Source organism: Nanorana parkeri, unplaced genomic scaffold, assembly GCF_000935625.1.
Source record: "Nanorana parkeri isolate BGI_ZX_2015 unplaced genomic scaffold, ASM93562v1 scaffold2348, whole genome shotgun sequence".
NCBI classification, from domain to species: domain Eukaryota; kingdom Metazoa; phylum Chordata; class Amphibia; order Anura; family Dicroglossidae; genus Nanorana; species Nanorana parkeri.
In genome coordinates this window covers 17,675-41,434 of record NW_017308616.1, presented here as the reverse complement: position 1 = coordinate 41,434, position 23,760 = coordinate 17,675, and the positions used below count along the sequence as shown (strand labels likewise).

Sequence of the window (23,760 nt, the reverse complement as noted above, 5' to 3'; positions counted from 1 at the left end):
GTTTTGACAGCTCAAGATCTGTCGAGCTATCTGTCCTCTAAAAAACAATATGTAATATGTGTGGGTACATTTAGTAAGAAAGTATATTACTGCTGTGGAAAAATCACACACATGTAAAAAGTGTGTCAGTCATTTATGAACAGAAACTGAAAACTAGCTCAGTCATGAAGGGGTTAAATTGCTTTTTACTTGCTAAAATTTCTACTTCCGTATGCCCTTCTTTGTAATGTTAGGACCGCCTTTAAGAGGTTTGTATTAACCTTGTCTTCGAGAGCCCGATGTTTAGATACATTTCACTAAAAAGATACAATATACAGGTGAAACTCGAATAATTAGAATATCGTGCAAAGTTCATTTATTTCACTAATGCAACTTAAAAGGTGAAACTAATATATGAGAGACTCATTACATGCAAAGCAAGATAATTCAAGCCGTGATTTGTCATAATTGTGATGAGTATGGCATACAGCTCATAAAAACCCCAAGAACCCCAAATCCACAACCTCAAAAAAGTAGATTATTACTTGCAATCAATTAAACAAGGATTGTACATAGAACAATATCGGACCTCTGAAAAGTACAAGCATGCATATGTACTCAGTACTTGGTTTGGGCCCCTTTTGCAGCACTTACTGCAACTACTTTTGCACGATATTCTAATTATTCTAGTTTCACCTGTATATCTTGAAGCTTCTGTGAAGATTCTGTGCTGGCTGATTTCTTAATTATTTGTAAAGGAGATTTGAACACTGCCCATCCTAACAAAGGGTTAAAGCATTACAACCCTGGATCCTGCATCGTATGTTAATGAAACACATTCCACACTTTGCTGTCCTCAGTATTTCTATAAGGACAGATGAAGGTGCTTGGAAAAACTTGGATTTAGCCATGTTACCGGGTACAACAAAACATCTTAAAAGTAAGAAATATAAAAAACAAAATCAGTATGCTGTGTGAATCGGGACAAACAAATAGAGGTGGTTTCTTAAATTTGACTACAAAGTGAAAATACATGTACATTTTCTATTTTAATTTTATATGAGCATAGGCTAGCTAGCCTCTGACCAGCAGTCTGACCCATATATGTAAATAGTGCAGTCAACAATTACAAGTGTGGACTACAAAAAAACACTACATTTTAATAGTAACTAGTCACATGGTATACATACGTTCTCTTGAAAGCTTGCAGAATATTAACGTCATCGCCTGCTTCTATAAAACAAAACATTGAAAAATCAGTTGTACATTTCAAGTGCAGATTTGTATTCTGTTATAAAGAGGTTTTTTTAATTATTTTTTGTATTTATTCATTATTTTAAAAATGTTATTTCCCTGAGTTGTCATCGTCATGGACAACGCTGGACGTTGTGATTGACCTTAGGATTATGTTGGTGGATCCATTGTATGGGGGATTTTTCATTAAAGTTTGGTAATCTTAGTTAACTTTTATTTAACCCTTTAGGGAAAGGGTAGGGGTACAAGTACCCCTTACTCATTCACAAGGAGGGTGGGAGCGCATCTGGGTGCCCCTTTTAAAATGAAAGGGGTACCCTGATCTGAATAAGCCCCCCCTGCCCACACCCCCACAACACACGCCCCAGGGCTTGTGGAGAAGAGGCCCTTGTCCCCATCGGCACAGTGACAAGGTGCTTTTCCAGGGGGGCCCTGGAAAAGCACTCTCCCAGTGCCGAGGGCATGTGGCCTGGTATGGCAGGGAGGGGGGCGTTTGCTCGTAGGGGGTGAGCAGGTTCTCTTGGACAAAGCAATGGTTGGACTACACCATCTAGAAGTTCAGCCTTTTCTCTCTTGAGAGTGGCCATCCTCTACAGCCTTAGATCATAGAAGAGGGAGTTGAGTGGCAGACAAAAGCCTTCCACCTATTCCTTCACAAAGCAGCCAGTTGTCTGCAAGTGCATCCTCTTTCTCCTTCTCTTCTGCTAATCCCACCACAGCCCCGAAAACTGGCAGTGAAGAGTTATTTCATCACACGATCAGTCACTTGCTGCAGGAGGATGATCTTGATCATCTGCAAGCATTCCTCATTTCTGATACTGAGGACCGGAAGATAGCACCAGGACCATAGAGGAAGGTGACATCAGGCAGTGGGCAACAAGAGGCAGTAATGTTTACTGCTTACTGCAAAGTGGGCTCCAGTGAAGAAAAGAGGGTGAATGATGAGGTGGCAGTCTGTAACTTCTGAGGGAGAGGAAGAACAACAAACAGGCAAGATTTTGTCTAGGGGCAGCTTGCAAGGGACTGAAGGGAGCAGCCCTCCTACTCTGGCAGCACTGTCCCTCAGGTACAGGCCACTGCTATTCCCTTGGCCAGTCCACAAAGCTCTTTAGTGTGGGCCTTTTTTTTAAAATATCTGCAGAAGACAGCACTGTTGTGGTCTGCAGTGTATCATACCATTTGTATACCACGTGCATTAGAAGAAACATGGCTACATGGGAGTAAAACCTCAATGAGACCAGTAGGAAGCAAAAGGCCTGCACTGCTTCTCCTCATTCCTCAGTGCTTTACACATCTACCCCCAACCACAAGATTCTCCTGCTGCATCCGCCACACCATCTACGACTTCTAGTGACAGGGAGGAAAGTCTCACAAGATGTTTCAGAGGTTTAAGTTACGAAACAATCTATATAATAACAGTGCAGCACTATAGGAAACGCACTACAGTGTATTCAAAATACACTGAGTGGCCAGATTATTATGACCACCTGACGTTTGTAGGCAAATTAGCTATAATTAGTGTAACATGGTGCCAGTAAAAACTGCCAGGTTGGCAGGAAAAGTGATAGATGGTAGATACATTTCTCCACGGATCCTTAGATTCATCATCTAAGGTAATGTCAGCATAGATGGAGGTAAAGAAAAATAGCTCTTTACCTTGTATTGGCTGGGGCTGGTGTTACTAGGAGTCTGATAGAGCTCTGGGTGGGACAGACTCCTAGTTCCATGGACCGTAGTTTAGTGAAGACTGCACAGGACTTCATTAGTGTGCAGCCGCACCTAGCTGGGGGATGTGTGTGTCTCAGTGCAAGGAGAGACAGCGTGCTGAATGCAGCAAGTTCTGTGTTTGGAGCCAAGCCTATCAGCAGGACAGGGTTCTGTGGATGGACTGTAACTGTTCCAATAGAGGAAACTGACCCAGCTCAGAGGACTATCGCTAATACCCAGTAAGGCTCAGTGGAGCGGACTTTTATTTGTTTATGACAATCTAATTTTTTGGGCTGGATGCCTGTAACCTTTTTTTTTTGTCAATTGATTGCAGTCTGGAATTAAAGCTGGCATTTTTGTTGAAGAGACTGCGAGTTTGTCTCTACATTGAGACTAGTTCCCTACATTAGCTATAATTTCGGGCTGAAGTTGCTAGAGGGCCAGACCGTTATAAATAGGAAAGCAGGTGGTTTACCACGACAGTAGAAGTGATTTTTTCTGAAGATATGGGTAAACAACGCAATTAACAGCCTTTGAACGTGGAATGATTGTTGGCGTTCGGAGCCATGGAGCGAGTATCAGCAAAACAGCAGAATTCAGCAGAAGAAGAGCAGCTGTTATTAAAGTGTTTAAAGACCGGACTGTAAGACGAAAATCTGGGTCTGAACGTGCAAATTTTGGCCGTCAGCGACAAGTCAATGTTAGGGCAGAACGGAGAGTGGCAAGACTGGTACAAGACAACAGTGCAGCGTCAGATTCCTCACATCACCTTTCAACATATTGTGGAGTCATATCGTGGACCAACAAAGTACTGATGGGGTGGTCATAATAATCTGGCCACTCAGTGTATATATACCATACAATGACAATACTAAAAAGTGTCCAGCAACAAGATATTATATTAAGAGTCCCATGTATAAATGTATGATAACACTGTGAATCAATCCATTTATCATAGGTGTGTCCCACACATTCAGGTGCTCAATGAACATGGTGAGCGGAGAGAGCACTAGATGTTTGGTTCCATCGGGAGCTAAGCTTCTTATTTTTCCGGTTGTGTGGACAGTGGATCACTGTCAGGATGGGGTCAGAAAAATAGGATTTTATATGTGAGTAGCTTTTTGTTCTTGAATAAATGGTTTTAAAAAAGGACTACCCTATTGGGGGAATTTATCAAAACTGGAGCAGACAGGAAATGGAGCAGTTGCCCTTGGCAACCAATGAGCATCTCTCTTCAGTTTGTTAATTTTGTCTGCTCCAGTTTTGATAAATCCCCCCTCTGTGTCTCCATCTTCTTTTCTGAGCATGGTATTACCAGTAGGGATGCACCAATATATCGGCCGCCGAAGCATATCGGCCGAAAATGGCACTTTTGGCATAATGGCGAAAATGCAATTTTCTGGCCGATACAGCCGTGCATCCTACTCACTCCTCCCTGCTGGGCGCTGTTCTGTGTCCCAGCGGGGAGGAGAGAAACTGTCACAAGCGGCCGAGCGCTGTGAGCGGCTGGCGTCTCTCCTCCCCACACCGCTCAGCCTCCTGTGACAGATCAAGAGGACAGCATTGTGGGTGGAGACCTGTGATATTCCATTGCAAGGGCAGGCTCTGGGAACCTAAGGTTCTTTTCACTGTGTCAGTGGCTTATAATTCAGGACATGTGCAGCCTATTTGCATGCTTTGAAGAGGGACCAGAATGGTGAGCTGCGATGAGACAGGGATTACTAATACTATTCATTTTGTGTTTTTTCTGGAGCACACACTCTGTGGCCTGATAGGCTAGGAACCAGTGGCACAGCAGCAGGAGGAAGAGAAGAATGTGCTGCTGTCTCAGGGTTGGATTCTTTGCCTACTAACAGAAGGGAGATGGTACCTTAACCAAGCTGCTTACATATTGTCCAGACATTGTAAACATTTTGTCTTTCAAATTATACACTCTAATGTTTATTCTAAGATAAAACCTGCCTCGTCTCTCTTATGCATTGCAGCCTAATCAAGTTGCTTGCATACTGTCCAGTCACTGTACAGTAGTTGTGGCCATCATTGTCTCCCAGATATGTCATTATTATTACTATTATGTCCCCCAGTGTCATTATTATTATTATTATGTCCCCCCAGTGTCATTATTATTATTATTATTATTATGTCCCCGAGTGTCATTATTATTATTATTATGTTCCCCTGGTGTCATTAATATTATGTCCCCCTGGTGTCAATAATAATAATAATAATAATAATATTATTATGCCCTCCCAGTGTCATTATTATTACTATTATGTCCCCCAGTGTCAATAATAATAATAATAATGACACTCGGGGACATAATAATAATGACACTCGGGGACATAATAATAATGACACTCGGGGACATAATAATAATGACACTCGGGGACATAATAATAATGACACTCGGGGACATAATAATAATGACACTCGGGGACATAATAATAATAATAATGACACCAGGGGGACATAATATTAATAATAAGGACACCAGGGGGGACATAATAATAATGACACTGGGGGGACATAATGATAATAATGACACTGGGGGGACATAATAATAATGATAATAATGACACCAGGGGACATAATAATGATAATAATGACACCAGGGGACATAATAATGATAATAATGACACCAGGGGGACATAATAATGATAATAATGACACTGGGGGGACATAAAAATAATAATAATGACACTGGGGGGACATAAAAATAATAATAATGACACTGGGGGGACATAAAAATAATAATAATGACACTGGGGGGACATAAAAATAATAATAATGACACTGGGGGGACATAATAATAATAATGACACTGGGGAGACATAATAATAATAATGACTCCAGGGGACATAATAATAATAATGACACCAGGGGACATAATAATGATAATAATGACACCAGGGGACATAATATTGACTACAGTGGACATAATAATAATGGCATCAGGGGACATAATAATGACACGGGGGGACATAATAATAATGACACGGGGGGGCACATAATAATGAATCCAGAGGACATAATAATAATAATATTGACACCAGGGGACATAATAATAATAATAATAATAATTACACCAGAGGGACATAATAATAATATTGACACCAGGGGACATGCTCAGGTGTCATTATTATTATTGTTGCTATTCTATGCAGTGGAAGTGGTACGTGGCGAATTATCCACACATTTACCATGCAAGTAGAATTATGGGGAGAGTGAAATGCGCACTTCCCCCTAGTTACTGAAGCTGCCACAGGTTGGCTCTCTTGATCTGAGTGATCACATACCGCTGATCACTCTCTCTGCAGAGAGCACTGACTGTCGGCCACGGCTCATCGCAGGAATACCCCCCCTCCCATCTCTGATCCTTCAACGCTGACTGGAGGGATGGATGGGGTGGACACAACATCTAGAGAGGTAGAGTCAGCTGTCAATCAGGCGGGTGGGTGGATCTGGACAATGTTTTTTGGATCCATCCCAGCTGCAGCGTGGCTCTGCTCTGTCAGCATATAGCAGGCAATATTGCATGGGGGGCGTGGTGGGGGGCCCAAGAAAATGTTTGCCCGGGGGCCAATCAATATTAAAGATGGCCCTGCCCAGATAATATACTCTAATGTTTATTTTCAGATAAACCTACCACATCTCTCCCTCCTAAATTGCGGCCAACCAATCTGCTTACATACAGTATAGCCACTGTACAATATGTGTAGCTTTTGTCTCTCAAATGATACACTCTAATGTTTAAAACCTGCATCATCTCTCCCTTCTAAATTGCAATCTTACCAAGCTGCTTGCATATTGTCCAGCCACTGTACTTGTGGCTACTGTCCCACAGATAATACACTCTAATGTTTATTTGAAATTACAACCTGCCAGTGTAAAATATTTGTGGCTATTGTCATTTGTCACGGAAGCCTCTGGGCACTTGGAGGGGACTGACGGTAAGCCTCCTACCCAATGACTATGGACCCTGATCTGGATGAAGGTTTTAAATTGCCAGTGGGGCTAGTACTGTATCTTGTCCAGGACCTAACATCTGTTCTCCTCCATGGAACTCCCATATGGGCTTATATATGATATGCCCACCAGCTATATCGCAGACCAGTGGGACTTATTACCAATCTTATGGAACTCTTGGGCGGGCACTTTATGTGCCATGTCAAAAAAACGGTTACATTTCTAACTGCTTACTAGGGATGAGCCGAACACCCCCGTGTTCGGTTCTAACTCGAGCTTTCGAACATGGAAAAAGTTCTAATTCGAACTTAGAACTCAATGCAAGTCTATGGGGGTAGAACTCAGAAAATTAAATGTCCCCATTTTGAAGCCTTATATGCAATTTATTGGCCATAAAAAGTGTATGGGGATCCGGGTACTGCCCTGAATGACAGGGATCAATGAAATTTAAAACAAAAAAAAGAAAAAAAAAATTGTTTTAAAGGAACAGTGATTTTGACATGATTTACAGGGTAAGAGTAAAAATGAAAAATTCCTTCAAATATCGTGCCTGGAGGGTCCCCATAACCTGCCTGTGAAGTGGCGGATCTGTAGGATGTATAGAACCTGCTGCACTGCTGACATTTCAATTGAAGGTAATTGGTTTTCCTTTAATCTATTAAACAACTGCTTAAGGCAACAGCCTGTATGAAGAGGACACATTTTGGGACACTCGGAACAAGTTTAGTGATTTTTTTGGATAACTTATGGTGCCTCTTTTGCAGGCTTTGGATGAAAGTAACAAAAGGTGCTTCAAAAATGGGCCTTTGGTGCCAGCTAGTGCCTTCACACCGTAACCCTCCAGAGGTATTCCAGAAGAGTGCAGGGTTGGACCCTGCGATCAAATATTGAAATGGTATGCATCCGGTACACCGGTCAGTGCACCCAAATATTGGGCCTTTGGTGCCAGCTAGTGCCTTCACACCGTAACCCTCCAGAGGTATTCCAGAAGAGTGCAGGGTTGGACCCTGCGATCAAATATTGAAATGGTATGCATCCGGTACACCGGTCAGTGCACCCAAATATTGGGCCTTTGGTGCCAGCTAGTGCCTTCACACCGCGTAACCCTTCTAGAGGTATTCCAGAAGAGTGCAGGGTTGGACAGCGGTCAAATATGAAATGGTATGCATCCGGTACACCGGTCAGTGCACCCAAATATTGGGCCTTTGGTGCCAGCTAGTGCCTTCACACCGTAACCCTCCAGAGGTATTCCCAGAAGAGTGCAGGGTTGGACCCTGCGGTCAAATATTGAAATGGTATACACCTGTCACATGTAAGTGCGGAAAAATTGTGTCTCAGTCGGTGGTGCACGACACAGAGAATCTAAGTTGAAGAATGCATAATAATCTCCCACCAGCGTAGGCAGCCTAGGAAGTGTTTCGAATGCAGAGATACCCGATCTATTCAGTAACATCAGCATCAGGGGAGTGATAGCTGCTGCTGATCCAGGACTGATTCATCTTAATAAATGTCAGCCGGTCTACAGAGTCTGTGGGCAGACGCACTCTTTTGTCTGTGACAAAACCTCCAGCAGCACTGAACGTCCTTTCAGAAAGCACACTGGATGAAGGCCAGCCCAGTAGCTCCATGGCATATTAGCTAAGTTCTGGCCAGTGATCCAATCTCTGGCCAGACATCCCATAATGTTCGGCGTTCGGCGAACGCTCGAACATGCTATGTTCGAGTCGAACATAGGTTTGACTCGAACGCGAAGCTCATCCCTACTGCTTACCTAGCCTGAGTTGATAATACTGGCAAATGCACTTGGCTGTATGAGTGTTTGTGGCCTGGGGACAGTTCCTCTTGGCTGCCAAGCCTCAAAAAGCTATGTTAAATATAATGTGGCCAGTACTCTTTGTGAACTTGGCCTCCAGAATTGCTATGGGGTTACCAATGTACTACTGTATTCATGTAATGCATAGACTTTTAGTGTTGCTGGGTAGTACAGAACAAAAAGGATAAGACACTGGAGGAGCATTGAATAACTTTTACTAAACTTTAGCAACTTGTAACGGTTTCAGCATAAAAAGTGACATGCAATGGTTGTGATAGCCCTGCACCAGATATTGCTATTTCATTTGGAAAAGCCACATATGCATCTGAGCTTTACCATACTATTAGGATAACAGTATACTTTTCCCAGGTTCATGGTAGTCCTGTTGGATTAGGGAAGGGAATTCCCACAGTGTACGGATGGCTCTGTACACTATATTCTTTTCATTTCTATGAAAGGTTTTTCATTGCTCACTGGTAGTGGCAGGGTATTTAATTTTGTTCAAGTCCCACCCAATTCAAGTGCCTCTGTCTCTACTAAGTAGTTTTTGACTGTGATTGTGGCACAAATTATGCTGCACTGTCAGTGTTCTATATTATCAGAAAACAAATCCCTTACTTAAAGTGACACTAAACTCAGGAGTCAAATCTTAAAAATACATTCAAGTACCTTAACTATTAACACAAATTAACCTTATTTATGTATCACTCAGCTCTAGATCAACAAATCATCTCTCAATTTGTGCTGACACTGTCCTTCCTTCTGGAGGGTGGCTACTATTGTTCCCTGTGGTCCCTGCGTGTAATTTAAGTAGCTACTACTCTAAGCTCACTCCTGAGATTGTAACCCACCACGGGAGTGAGCTTGGAGCAGTGGCTACTTTACAACACACACAGAGACCAAGGGGAACAAAAGTAGCCATCCTCCAGATGGAAGGACACTGTCAGCACACATTCAGAGATGATTTGTGGATCTAAAGCCAAGTGATACACAAATAAGCTATATTTTGTTACTAGTATAGCACAGGCTTAGTATTGCTTCTGTAATATATGCAGAGTATTGCTCTCTGAAACACTGCATTGCATTTTCTGGCTAGACTGATAGCTTACAGAGACTGAAGGAGAGACTCTATTGGTTACAGCTGCAGGATTGGTCTTGGATTGGTTACTGCTGTAGCTAAGAAGGAAGCCCACACCTAACAACAAATGCAAGGAAGGACTTGATTGGATAGCAGCCCAGAAGAGTTGTGATTGGCTGCCAGGCCGTTTTTTGCTCCACACACACCACAAGGACAGCAGACTGAGGGGAGATAGGAGGACACAGGGAGAGAGACACAGACTGGTATGCTGCTGCCAGACAGGGGAAAGTGTGTCTTGTGTTTGTCTCCTGTGCATTGCCAGAGTCTGTGATTCCTGTGGAGACTTCTAAAGGGAGATGCAGGCTTAAGAGGGGAGTTTTCAATATGCTATGCTACACTTTGCCTGATGTCTGTAGATGTGCTATCAGTGCAGTGACATCTAGAGGTGGATTTCTGTACTGCAGTCAGCATCATCATCCTGTTTGGTGGATTCTGTCGGCTGAGACTGCTATTAACCCCTTTGTGACGGGAGACGTACACTGTACGTCCAGCCACAAAGGGACCAAATGACTTGTCACGTACACTGTACGTGATGAGTTATTTGCTGCTTTAGAGGGCTGTTAACCGCTGAGAATCAGCTTTTAACATTCATTAATGGATGCCCTTACTACAGAGGCATTCATTAATGAAAGGGTTAACCTTTTTCAGACACCCGATACCTTAATATCGGGTGTCTGAGAGTCAAAGCAGAGCGGACACACATGCCGGCTTTTGCCGGCATTCTGACAGCTCGTATAGATCGAGAGAGATATCTCTCTCAAGCTATACTGGCTTTTTTTTCTTTTTTTCTTTCATGAATAGATACATAATGTGTCTATTCCTATAATGTATCTATTCCTGGAAGAAGAATGTTTCAGTTTGCTGATCGTTGTTGCAACAATCAGAAAACCTATAGTGACAGCTGAATCCTGAACTGCTGCAGGATCAGTGTCACTAACTTATTATCGGCTGTTCTGAAGTTTGAAGCAGCCTGATAATAACCAAAAATGTATTAATTTATCAAGCAGTAACAGTGAGATTAATTCACAATGACTGCTTGATATAATTAAATAAATAAAATACAATTTTTAAGTTTAAAAAAAAGTGAAAAGTGTAAAAAAAAAAAAAAATTTGAAAAGTGTAAAAAAAAAAAAAATTGTGAAAAGTGTAAAAAAAATGTGTGTAAAAAATAAAATAAGGGACAAATAAATGAATGTATTTATTGCATTTTTTTAGCTGTGCTGGTGTTGTAAAAAAAATACTACAAATCAAAACTGGGAAAAAAGTGTTTTTTTCTCTTTCTTTATATTTTATTTGTCCTAAGTGAAGCGTTAGACACACATATGTGATATAAATATGTAGCCCTATCTGTCCTCTAAAAAACAATATATAATATGTGTGGGTGCACTTTGTAAGAAAGTATATTACTGACGTGGAAGAATCACACAGCAAAAATGTCAAAAGTGTGTCAGTCATTTACGAACAGAAACTAAAAACAAGCTCAGTCATGAAGGGGTTAAGCTACCAGTTGCTGGAAGAAAGATATATAAAGTGCATCTAATGGTGAGAGATCCTTGTTGAACAGTATTTCTGTATTGTGCAATTAACAGTTTCGTTCACCACTCATTCAGTTCATTTCAGGCAAGGCCTCTCACTGGTGCCTAAAGTGAACGAACAACAATCCTGTTTACTTTGCTGAGCGGTTGTATTGTATAATTGCTTTTAAAATTGTCGATCCTGTTAACCAGTTTATCTCTTTCCAGGGCTTATTGCTAGTTTTTGATGAAGCCCATTTAAACGTTTTAAACGGTGTGTTGATGTCACTTGGATCCGGGTGAGGGTGAGTCATCACTGGTGTGGGATAGAAGACCCATTTATTACAGCGGCCCTTGCGGGGATAGCGCTACACTAGTTAAGGTACTTGAATGCATTTTTAAGAATTAATTCCTGAGTTTAGTGTCACTTTAAAGGAGAACTATGGGGTTAAGGCTGTTCCCCATTGTTCTCCTTAGGGTAACAGGAGGACACAAACTAGCGTCCTCCCGTCACCCTAAGCTCAGTATACCGCGAGCTACAGCTCGCGGTATACTGAGACGCCGCAGCTGAAGCGGATCCCGACAATTATGTCTGGATCCGCCCAGCTGCGTGAGTGACAGCTGGCTCTGCCTCTCGATAGGCAGAGCCAGCTGTACCCGCCCCCGTCCATTCCACCAGTCAGCGCTGGCGGATCGGAGCGGGGAGGGGGGAATCCAGCCCCTCCCCTGTCACGGCGGAGAGCTGTGACAGGGTCGAGAAGTGAGCAAACGCCGGTATGTGTTCGCTCACTTCCCGATCTACTGAGCCGACCTGTGACAGTCTAATTGTCACAGGTCAGCTAGAACTATGAGGTGAGTGAAACGCACTCACCTCATAGTTCTCCTTTAAACACACCTTCTGTCCTAGGGTGACAACACTGCTCCCCCATAGATACACTGCAACCAGTGAGCCTTGTAACACTAGGGCAGGAAGTGTGTACTGGCAGGATCACCAGGTGAAAAAATAAAAGAAAGAAGTTTAAAAAGGAAAGCTAGTACAGCCACCACATCTAAGAGCTGGTAAGCTGCCATATATTACATTTGTGTTATTGCCTCTGCTGCTGCTGACAGTCGGGCATGTAAGTGATTGATGATCAGCACACCATTTGTCATTTGACTCAAATTGTAACCCCACGCCATGCAAGTTTACCTTGTACTGAGACAGTGAACGTGCAGTTTTCACATTGGCCAGGTGCAATGACTTCACATCTATAGGAACCATTATCAGCTTTAACTGCTTTGAAAACTTTTAGCTGAAAATGGTAGAGCTGTAGAAAACAGAGAAGCGGCATTGAGCATGGGTATTTGCACATTTTGTCCACAATTTGCCCTTTTTGGACTTATTGTACATTAAATGTAAAGTTCAGAGAGACTAAAGTCTCATGTAAACACATTACTACCAGATTAGAAAAATATATTTAGTACAAATGATTGTTCACATGAAAAATCTTTCCATTAATAATAATTATTTTTGCGCTAAAAATCCTGTTTTGTTTTCTAAAAATACACATGCACAGGTTCCAGATAATATTAAAATGAAGCTTCCTGCTACAGGAAATGCATGTGGTTGTGATATGGCATATGATGGTTTAATTATCTGATAAAAATTAGACATTGAAAAAAAATGATTGCTTTCATGGGAAATGGTGACTTTTGCATTAGAAAGCTCCATAGTGTGCACAGTCTATTTTTGATAAATTATCTTTTGTGTTATTTAATTTTGTTTGTGTTTTGTTGCTATCTAAAATAAATAGGTAGCCTGTTTTTTTTAAAACAAAGAATGTCAGGTATCTTTAAAATTAACCCTTGCAGTGCGGCTACCTCTGCACTGCGAGGGTTAAGTGCTTGTTTGGTCTAGGGACAAAAATAAAAAAAAGGGAACAAAAGTAACTACACTCCATAAGGAAAGGCAGTGTCAGCCGGAATTCAGAGAAGATTTGAGGATCTACAGCTACATTTTTGTTAATAGTTAGAGTACTTAAATACATTTTTAAGTTTTAACTCCTGAGTTTAGTGTCACTTTAATTTGGAAAGATCAGCAAAGTGCAATATACTGCTATTTATTAATTTGGTTTAGATTTATGATCATTCTTTATACTATTTAAGCAGGTTATTTTTACTGCTTGCCAAGGGCAGCAATAAAGACATGAAAGAAGTATTTTACTTTAAAAAAATAAACTTGGCTGCAGTTGACTACAGATTGTGTGGACACCTAAAATAGGTTAGTATATTGCATATACGGAGTATACTGTATATCTTTTATGAATAAAATTAGCTAGAAAAACTAAAAAAAAATGTGAGAGTCTTCGTCACATCTTACCTTGATTGCTTCATTGTACTTTTGCTCAAACTTGTAACGAGTGCCACTTTTACTTCCTAGTTCCAGCCACTTCCCTTTAAACCACTTCACTTGAGGCTTTGCAGTGAGAATATTGCCATTGACAGAGATATTTACTACAAAATCTCTTCCTGCAAAAATATGTTAATAATTTATTTAATGTGAAATGCATACACATCATGACTGGCAATCAATCCCCTTGAACAGTGCTTGGGAAGGTATTATTTCATGAATTTACTCCATGAAAATCCAGATATGCATACATTTACATGTTTGTTATTGGTACAGTGCTGTCACTAGGGGGGTGCAACCTGCACCCGGGGGACACCATTGGAGAGGGTGACACCAAAATGACTTATAGTCATTTTGGTGTCACCCCCTCTGAAAAGTAAGGCACTCAGTTGTGGACCGAGAGCCTGACAGTTGCACAAGAGAGGAGGGGACCCAGCGGCATACCTTATCCCACCAGGTGATCGTCCCCTCCTCTCTCTGCCAGCACTGGCATCCATCACCAAGATGGCCTCCAGCAGGTAACAGCACAATGAGTTACATGCATATGCGATGACATCACGGCAGGGTGTCACCTGGTGGCCACTCCGGGTGACACCATGCCTCGGGACGTCCCTGCATTGGTACACTTATCTACGATTAGTTAGATTTTTTATTGTGATTAACAGGTCCACTTTAAAAAAAAACTGTTAGGATCTTGACCCTGTGAAGATGTTAAAACTTTATTCTCCTGCAACAGAAGAGAATGTATACTCCTCTTCATTAGCCCATTTCTCCTACTTCTCCATTCCAGTGCTGTGCTTTAGAAAGCCACTTAGGCATTCAACACTTCCAACAGTGTAAGATGCCTGTGTCCCCCACCACATGCTGGTTCCTCCTCTAAGCCCCTACAGTTCTACAGTGACATAGGGAGGTTGGAAGAAAAAAAATAGTGTGAGCGGGACACAGGAATCCAACACTCCTGGAAGTGTCGAATGTCGAAGAAGATTTTCGAGACTTCAGCACTGGAATGGAGGAGAGGTAGTAAAAACAGCCTACTGAAGAGATGAGTATAAAACTTCTATTGTAGATGTGTAAAGATTTTAAATCTTTAGAGACCTGATATGGTATCTTTAAATTCAAATAAATCTGAACTACAGTTAAAATACATATATGGGAACCAACTTACATTTCAAATGATTTTTAATGGTGTTCAGCTGCTCCTGTGATCCAACAATACAGCCATATCCTGCACTTTCTGAGACATCACTACAGACTTCAATGAGCATAATAGGGCTGTCCAGAACCAACCCCAGCATGTGATTAAAAAAAAAAAAGCAGCAACACAATAATGAGATGCTCACTCTACTCTCTCCTCCACTCAGTGAGCTTTCAAAGTAAGAGTATAAGAAGATCCTGATTGGCTTACATTGCTGTCCTTCCCTCTTGCAGAGTGAGTTCTACTCTGCAGGGGATTATATATACTTTTTTTATAATATATATGTAAAAATTAATTTAATGATTTTCTTTAGCTACTAACTGGCTTAAATATCTCCCTGGAGTGCAGCTTTAGAAATACATATCTTATCAAAATGTTGATAGTGGTATTGATTCTTCAAATAGTTGGTGATACATACCAGTTTGCACCGTTACACTTTCTGGTTTTTGCACCAATAACCCAGTCAGGTCAGCAAGTCCAGAATCTGCATCTTCAATGAGAATAAATATTGATTATATTGATTAGCAATACCACAAATAAATATGACACATGATCTCAGTATTGTCCAGCCTATTCATATAGTCTCCTACTTGTTTACTGTATAATTAAAAAATTATCCTTAGGGAGTATGTTTATTAATTGACAAGCTTATAAATCCTATGTTTTGCTTTAAAAACCCAATGGGGATCAGAAAAAGACATCAAAAGTCTTTACATTACTTAAAGAACACCTATATTCAAATGTCACCATAAAGCTATGGTAAGAGTCTTGCTGGGATGAATTACTGACATGTTAATAAGCCCAGACATGTGGTTACATGGTCTGTGCTGAAGGAAAGGAGCAGCCATTCTCAACTGTGACCTTCCTCTTCAAAACAGGTGTTGGGACCAAGGCAGAGGCTTTTGGACATGTGACCAGCACTAGATGTGGTCTGAAACAACATTTCCACCAGCATAGGTAAATATTGCTGTTCTTCTGCTACTCATTATGTATCCTTTCCAGTAGGACTGGGATGGTAGCTGTAAATTATAATCTGAGTTTGGGTTATCTTTAATAAATCATCATCTGATCAATGAGCAAATATAATTTACAATTGTTCCAACCTATGTAAATAATACAAATAAAAAGAAAGATAGATTTCTTTTAGATATGAAATATTACAATAAATATATGGGGGAAACCATTGTGAATAAATAGCAAAAAAAATCCTTTTGCAGTATATAATATGATTTTCAGATAGTCTTCTCAAGCAGGCTTGCTTACTTCTCAAGCTGCCCGTGTGTCCACTGTGAATTCATATTATTATAATAATATTTCGTGCATAGTTGTGTCTTACGGCTTGATTACAACGTGGTGAACCGTCAAATTCACAGAAGCTCAAAAAAGTTTACACAAATGTAAGGAAAAAGTTCCTGCCAGAGTTAAACTGAATAAGTGATTATAAACTGTATATTAAAAAAATATCATCTTTGATCATCCATTTCTTCATTGTGTGTAGTTAGATTTATATACACTTAGACTTTAGTTTGTGGTTCAGTGTAAATTCAAATATTCTTTCATCCCAGAGTCCTGTTTTGCAGTTCATCTGCATTGAAATAGAATTTGTCTTCTGAATCTTCGTTTAGATTTTTGCACCAGTATTGTTGCTGTTCAGTTATAAATATTGTGTATTGTACCATTCCCTTGGAGCAATACATAATATGTGGCTTACTTGTGTCTGTGTTGGTTTGTTTTGGTAATGGTTTGTATTTTGATATTTTTGCACTTGTGTCCAAAAAAAAGTGTATTGCCTTTCTGGTAACAGAATCCATGGAAATGCATAATCAGTACAGATGAAAATACATAACCCAGCTGCTGAATTAAATATGAATATGAATTTGTGAAAAATATGTGTAACGGTGATGAACTTACCATATGATGATGACATTTCCTGAAAATAGTCCTCTGCAAATCAAATGAAAATGAACATATATGAATAAATAAAAAAAACTATGTTGTATTTCATCATAATTGACACCACGGAGCTGTAAAAAAATGACGATTTTCACGTGCCAAAATGTAGTAATGCTAAATATATTAATCAATTGGCCCCATTGATTTATTTACTGATGATACTTGATTTTTCTGCCAAGTGTAAAATATCAGTGTGCATGGTATTTGTTAGGCTTGCAGCTCACAGCTTGCAGTTCACAGAACATCTAGTTGTAACTAGTCCAGTCTTCTTGATATAAGGAATGTTTCTGCTGTACCAATCTTGAATTACTGTCAAACCACTTCTGTTGGAAGACTTACCCATCTCCTGCAAATCTTCATCGTAAGACTCTGCAAGTCAAAAGATTAAAATGGAAACTCAGAAATATGTAGAGAATAGAGGCTGGCATTGACATTTTTTTATCCAGATGTGTACCGTGCGTTACACCAACTGTGAAATATAACTGTGCAATTATCAAGGCTCCATGACACTGACAAGCCAGCTGGTTTCCTGACATGGCGATGTTTTCGGTTGGGGTTTTCCAATGACCTCTCATGCCCCATGCAAAATGGCTCTTCAACTGCACCTTCTAAACCGGCAAGAAGCTTGGTCCTTCGATGACAGATGATGAGCGTTTGAAAAATCGAGCATGCAAACATGAACATAGAGCCAACCACAGACATCTAAGATCACAGAGAAATAAAACAATACATATTTTCATGCAGTAAAATCAAACATAGCATTTTATATCATTTAACATTTATAACACAGAGAAATAAAGTACAACTGGAATATCCCTAAGACACTAACAGTCACATATACTTGTGTACAACACATTCTTAAAAACATGCTTTGCAGGCGACATCTCAGATTTAACATAGCACACTAAATCCTAGTCAAGCGACTGCATACACAATTGAAGCACACATATAGGAATTGATATAGATGTCAAACTTTTTTACTCCTTTTACTGTCATTCCATTATTACTTTAACCCATTAATTCCTATGCTAGCACAGATCCTACAGTTCTGCCTCCTGCTTCTGTAAGAAGTATAAAAACTGAGAGCTGCATCATACACAAAAGTCTGGTATTAAATAGCCATTTATTGCACTCTGCTGTTGATTATTACTCGAGAGGAGAGTGGAGTGGGCTGCTTGTCCATGATTGATACTGTAGTACAATAAATGGCTATTGAATGCCAAACATTCTCAGAGGCGGTTACATTTTCATAGAGAGACCGCATATTTTACACTGGTGAGGACAGCCCAGGACACACTCGGCAGATGAGACTTGCCCAAGTTGGCGGCCCTGAAGCTATATCGTATACTTTCATTAAGTCTGCCTCCTACTCGTTTCCCTGGATTACTAGTGAATATCAGCACAGTATGGCTGCTTAATGATTTATCTCCTTTTGTAAACCCACCTAGATTGGTGCTTTTATATATTTGCTTGCAATTCTCTTTTAAACTAAACCTCTCAGAACAAAAAGATAATTTGTCTCCCCACAAGGTAGCACTTGGGGCATGAATAGGCAGTTGCTAAGCCCTAGTGCTGTCATATGAGGGGGGGAGGTGTCATTCGTAGTTGCCATACATTTCAGTGAATGGTAGCGCTTTCTGAGACAACTTTGAAGACGAGGTCAGTATATGTAGTGAAGGAAGGGACCCAAGGGAAGGTGGGTCAGGGATTTAGTTCTGACAAGTTTACATTAACATAACGTAACATAATTTAATTATGTGGGATTTCTTACTAATAAAGTGAAAAGTGCTATGATGCAGCAAAGCCTATGGTACGCCATCACAAAACAGTTTTCTGCAACTGAGATTATCTCTTATTTCCTGTCTTAGTATTCAAACTTTAAATGAGGGGAAATCCTAAAGAAATTCCTAAAACACAAACCATTGGAATGACACAAGCGGAATAGCTTTTATTTACCAATAAACTAGATATTGATTCCAAAATACATTTACATCTACACTGTGTGCACAATTAATAGGCAAGTTAGTATTTTGACCAAATCACCATTTTTATGCATATTGTCCAACTCCAAGCTATATAAACTTGAATGGTTATTAGATTTAGGCTTAACAGGTGATATGTATTTGTGCAAGGAGGGAGGGTGTGGCCTTAGGTGATCAACATCACCTAAGGTATCAAGGCGTGCATAATGATTAGTCAGCTTCTTCTCCTCAGGCAAAATGGGCCAAAAAAGAGATTTAACTGACTCTGAAAAGTCTAAAATTGTAAAAAAGCTTTCAGAGAGATGCAGCACTCTTGAAATGGCTAAGATATAGGGGCATGATCACAGAACTATCAAACATTTTGTTGCAAATAGTCAAATTGGTCGCACAAAATGTGTAGAGAAAGATGCAAATGACTGCCAAAGAGAAGCTTCCAGGAACCCATCATCCTCCAATGCTGTCATATTCCAGAGCTGCAACCTACCAGGAGTGCCCAGAAGTACAAGGTGTTCAGTGCTCAAAGACATGGCCAAGGTAAGGAAAGGCTGAAACCCGACCACCACAAGACACATAAGTTGAAACATCAAGACTGGGCCAAGAAATATCTGAAGAAAGATTTTTCAAAGGTCTTATGCACTGATAAGATGAGAGCGACTCTTGATGGACCAGATGAATGGGCCCGTGGCCTGACAGTAACGCAGTAACGAGCAAAGAGCTCCATTTGGACTCCGGCACCAGTAAGGTGGAGGTGGGGTACTGGTATAGACTGGTTTTATTTAAAATGAGCTAGTTGGACCTTTTTGGATGGAAGATGGACTCAAAATCAACTCCCAAACCCACTGCCTTTTTTTAGAAGACACTTTCTTCAAGCAGTGGTACAGGAAAAAGTCTGCAACTTTCAAGAAGACCACGATATTCATGCAGGACAATGCTCCATCACATGCATTAAAGTACTACAGGAAAGGCCTTAAAGATGAAAGAATAATGACATGGCCCCTTCCTCACGTGACCTAAACTCTATTGAGAATTTGTGGGCCCTTCTTAAATAGGAGATTTACAGTGAAGGAAAACAGTCACCTCTCTGAACAGTGTCTGGGAGACTATGGCTGGTGCTGCACAAAAAGTTGATCGTCAACAGATGAAGAAACTGACAGACTCCATGGATGAAAGGCTTATGACTTTTATTGAAAAGAAGGGTGGCTATATTGGTCACTGATTTTGTTTTTGAAAATGTCAGAAATGTTTATTTGCAAATTTTGAGTTGTTTGTTTATTGTTCATACTTTAAAAGATGAAAATAAACAAGTGAGATGGGAACATTTTCGTTTTCCCATTAAGTTGCTTAATAATTGTGCACACTAATAGTTGCCCAATAATTGTGCACACATAGTTCTTCTCTTAAGATAGCCAAAACCTCACTTTTACTTTCCTAAATATTCAGGTTTAAGGTTTATTAACATTTTGGATTGACCAAGAGCACTGTAGTTGTTCAATAATGAAATGAATCCACAAAAATATAACTTGCCTACTAATTGTGCATCATAAACATATATTAACACACAGAGACCACATCAATTGCAAAAATCAGACAGACAGACACAGTCCTATTAACCTGCTACAGACTACTGGTAAATAATTCAGTTATTGGGCTCAAGTAATTTGATTTAAAAAGGTCTTTAAGTACCCAGCTTATAGGGAGCATAGGACTCCCCAGTCTATCTGAAATTTACTTATTTGGATGCTGGAAAATCTGGTCAGAAGATGAGCACATTCACTTATGAAGTTGATAATCATGCATTCTGTGGAGGAAATTTATTAACGTGTTTGCAACAACATACTTAGTCACAAAGACTAGGGATGTTCAGATACCAAGTACTGTACTTGGTACAAGTACAACTACAGATATTTTTCCAGCTCCAAGGCTGGACTAGAGAAAAACTCAAAAGTTGGGAGGCAGCTGTCATTTTTAAGGAGCATACAGGGCTCCTAGGATTTATATATATGTATATATATATATATATATATATATATATGTTAGGGATGCGCCGATACCATTTTTTCCAGACTAAGTACAAGGTCAATGTTGTGCCTATATTTAGGGATCAAAGTCTTTACCAAGTAATTACAGACCTGTACGCTTAACTTCAATAGTTGTGAAGATACTTGAAAGTTTGATCAAGGATCACATGCACTTGTTTTTGCTTGAAAATAATATTATAAGCAATAGTCAGCATGGATTCACAAAAGACAGAAGTTGTCAAAATATCTACTTTCTTTTCATGAGGACGCGAGTACTAAATTGGACAGAGGAATGGCTGTAAATATATATATATATAGTATACTTGGACTTTGCAAAACGTTTGACACAGTTCCCCCCAGGCGGCTAATGTATAAGTTAAGGTCAGTAGGTATAGAGCATTCCATCTGTAATTGGATAGAAAACTGGCTTAAAGACCGTATTCAGAGAGTGGTGATCAATTATTTATACTAATGGTCTGAGGCTGTTAGTGGTGTCCCCCAAGGTTCAGTGTTGGGCCCCTTACTGTTTAATCTATTTATAAATGACATATAATTGGGGATTTAAAGTACTATTTCTATGTTGCAGATGACACCAAGTTATGTAGTGGAATACAGTCCTTACAGGATGTCTCCAACTTACAAGCAGATCTGAATGCATTGTGTGATTGGGCATCTATTTGGCAAATTAGATTTAATGTTGATAAATGTAAAGTTATGCACTCTAGGGGGAGTATGTGTGGGGGAGTCAATGAAAAATCTGGGTTTTCTGGTAGACCATAAACTGAATAATAGCATGCAATGTCAAGCCACAGTTTCTAAAGAAAGCAAAATACTTTGCTCCAGACACAAAGAGTCCCCCCTTGCCCTTTGCAGTGACCTTAAAGTGAATAATTTGGCACCAAGATCACTGTATGTGTATTTATATGATCATGTCCACCCTTAATCACCTCTTCTCCAGAGAGAACCAATTCAGTGCAGTTAATCTTTCCTCATAGCTGAGTTCCTCCATGCCTTTTGTGAGTTTAGTTGCCCTTCTCTGCAGTTTCTCCAGTTCCACAACATCCTTTTTGTGAACTGTTGATGACAACTGAACTGCATATTCCAGATGAGGTCTTACTAATGAATTGTACAGGGGCAGGATTATGTCTCTTAATTATTCTTCACAGTTAGAGCTGTAAAAATGTGGGATAGACTCCCAAAGGAGCTAGTTCTAGCTAGCTCAGTTAACTGTTTAAAAAAAAACAAAACATCTGGATATATTCCTAAATGCACAGAATATTACTGGATATTGAGTTCTTATACGTATATTAAGCACCAGAGATTGTTGATCCAGGGAATATCCAATTGCCTTATGAGCTCAGGAAGGAATTATGTTCCCCTGTTGGAGCAAATTGAACTATGCCTTCCTCTCGATCAACAGTGGGGTAACTGGGCATAGTGCTCTGTTGCAACTCACTCACATGTTTTGCAATATTTCACATAAATTCTCAACTGCACAGTAATTGCATCCAGCATTTGTGACATTAAAAGACCTCCCAAACTGTCACAGATTCTAGAAGTGCTCTTCTTCCTAAAGTATTGCAGAGATAATACAGCTTCATACCCTCAAGTCAGCTAAGCACTTCTAGGCTATTCAACTGTCCTCCAGGCAGTTCCCAGCAAGCATGTGAAAATTTAAAGGCAGAGGCAATTTAGAGACAATTTTCCTTCTGAAGGAACGAAACATGAACTATGATAATAAATCTATTGCTATATACACTAGAATGACTATGTGACCAAATTAACAAATGTCCACCCGTATGTTTTGTTTGCATGATAAATGTCAGGTCAGCAACATGTGCTTGTATGGATTAAATATATTTAGGATCAGACCATCCTTCACATCAAGCACAAAAAGCCAGATATACATACATATAACAGTCACAGCACGTTGACATAAGCAAGGACAATTCTGACAACAAACAAAACAAAGTACATGCAAAAAACATACAATTTACAACCGTACATTTAGATATAGAAACATGTTTATTGACGGGTCACAAGAAAAAATGACAGTGACAGTACAAAACAACATTCAGATACTTTTTAAAAACTCATACCATAGTAAAATAAAATAAGACAGTAAAGATATTTTGCATTATTTTGTGTATCATGTGTTTCTATACACATACAAAATAATATTGTGACCTTAAATGTTTTACTCACTGACTCCCAATAAACTAACATTTCCTGGCTGAATTTGTAAAGTATATCACTTTTGTCTGCTAAACCAAGTAGGTTATTTAGGCTTCTTTACCTTTTTCTTCCTCCTTTGGAGCCTCATCTGGAGTTGGTGTTGCAGGTTCCTCCGGAGCTGGTGGAGCTTCAGCTGGTGGTGGAGATGCAGGGGGCTGTTCAGGCTCTTTCACAGGTTCTTCTGCAGCAGCTTTTGGAGCTTCCACTGTTTTTTCAAGGGCTTTTGCAGGCTTCTTCACAGGGCCAGCCCCCTTCTTAACTGCTGTATAAAAGATATGTAAAACTAGTAAGCTAACTAATAAACACTGCTAAATACAATACCTCGTGATAGGCAGGGGCATATCGGCTGCGAGGCAAACAAGGCGTTTGCTTGGGCGGTACTTTCCGGGGGGAGGGGGGCAAAAATGTTGCCCCCAAAACAGTCAGGAAAGCCAGGCTGCACAGAATTCAGCCTCAGCTGCGTAATCTAGTGGGACAGTCAGTTTTGACGTGACAGGGGACTTTAACGCTGCTGTGCACAGACAGCATTAGGAGCCCTGTCACATCCACAGGGCACGCTTGAATGTGACAGGGCTCCTAATGCTGCCTGTGCACAGCAGCATTAGGGACTCCTGTCA

The 23,760-nt window shown here is 40.2% G+C and overlaps 1 protein-coding gene across 1 annotated transcript in view; it reads right to left on the bottom strand.

The window, feature by feature from the left end:
• LOC108801482 (myosin-binding protein C, fast-type-like) overlaps positions 1-23,402 on the bottom strand; it is a 145,829-nt gene extending 122,427 nt beyond the window's left edge. Inside the window, exons 1-7 of the mRNA XM_018573363.1 lie at positions 23,205-23,402; positions 17,248-17,277; positions 16,867-16,899; positions 15,374-15,445; positions 13,731-13,879; positions 12,561-12,678; positions 1,170-1,212 (exon numbers count right to left, since the gene is read on the bottom strand). Coding sequence (XP_018428865.1) covers positions 1,170-1,212; positions 12,561-12,678; positions 13,731-13,879; positions 15,374-15,445; positions 16,867-16,899; positions 17,248-17,251 — 419 coding nt within the window. The 5' untranslated portion in view covers positions 17,252-17,277; positions 23,205-23,402. The remainder of the gene's footprint in view (positions 1-1,169; positions 1,213-12,560; positions 12,679-13,730; positions 13,880-15,373; positions 15,446-16,866; positions 16,900-17,247; positions 17,278-23,204) is intronic.
• Positions 23,403-23,760: the final 358 nt, after the last annotated feature.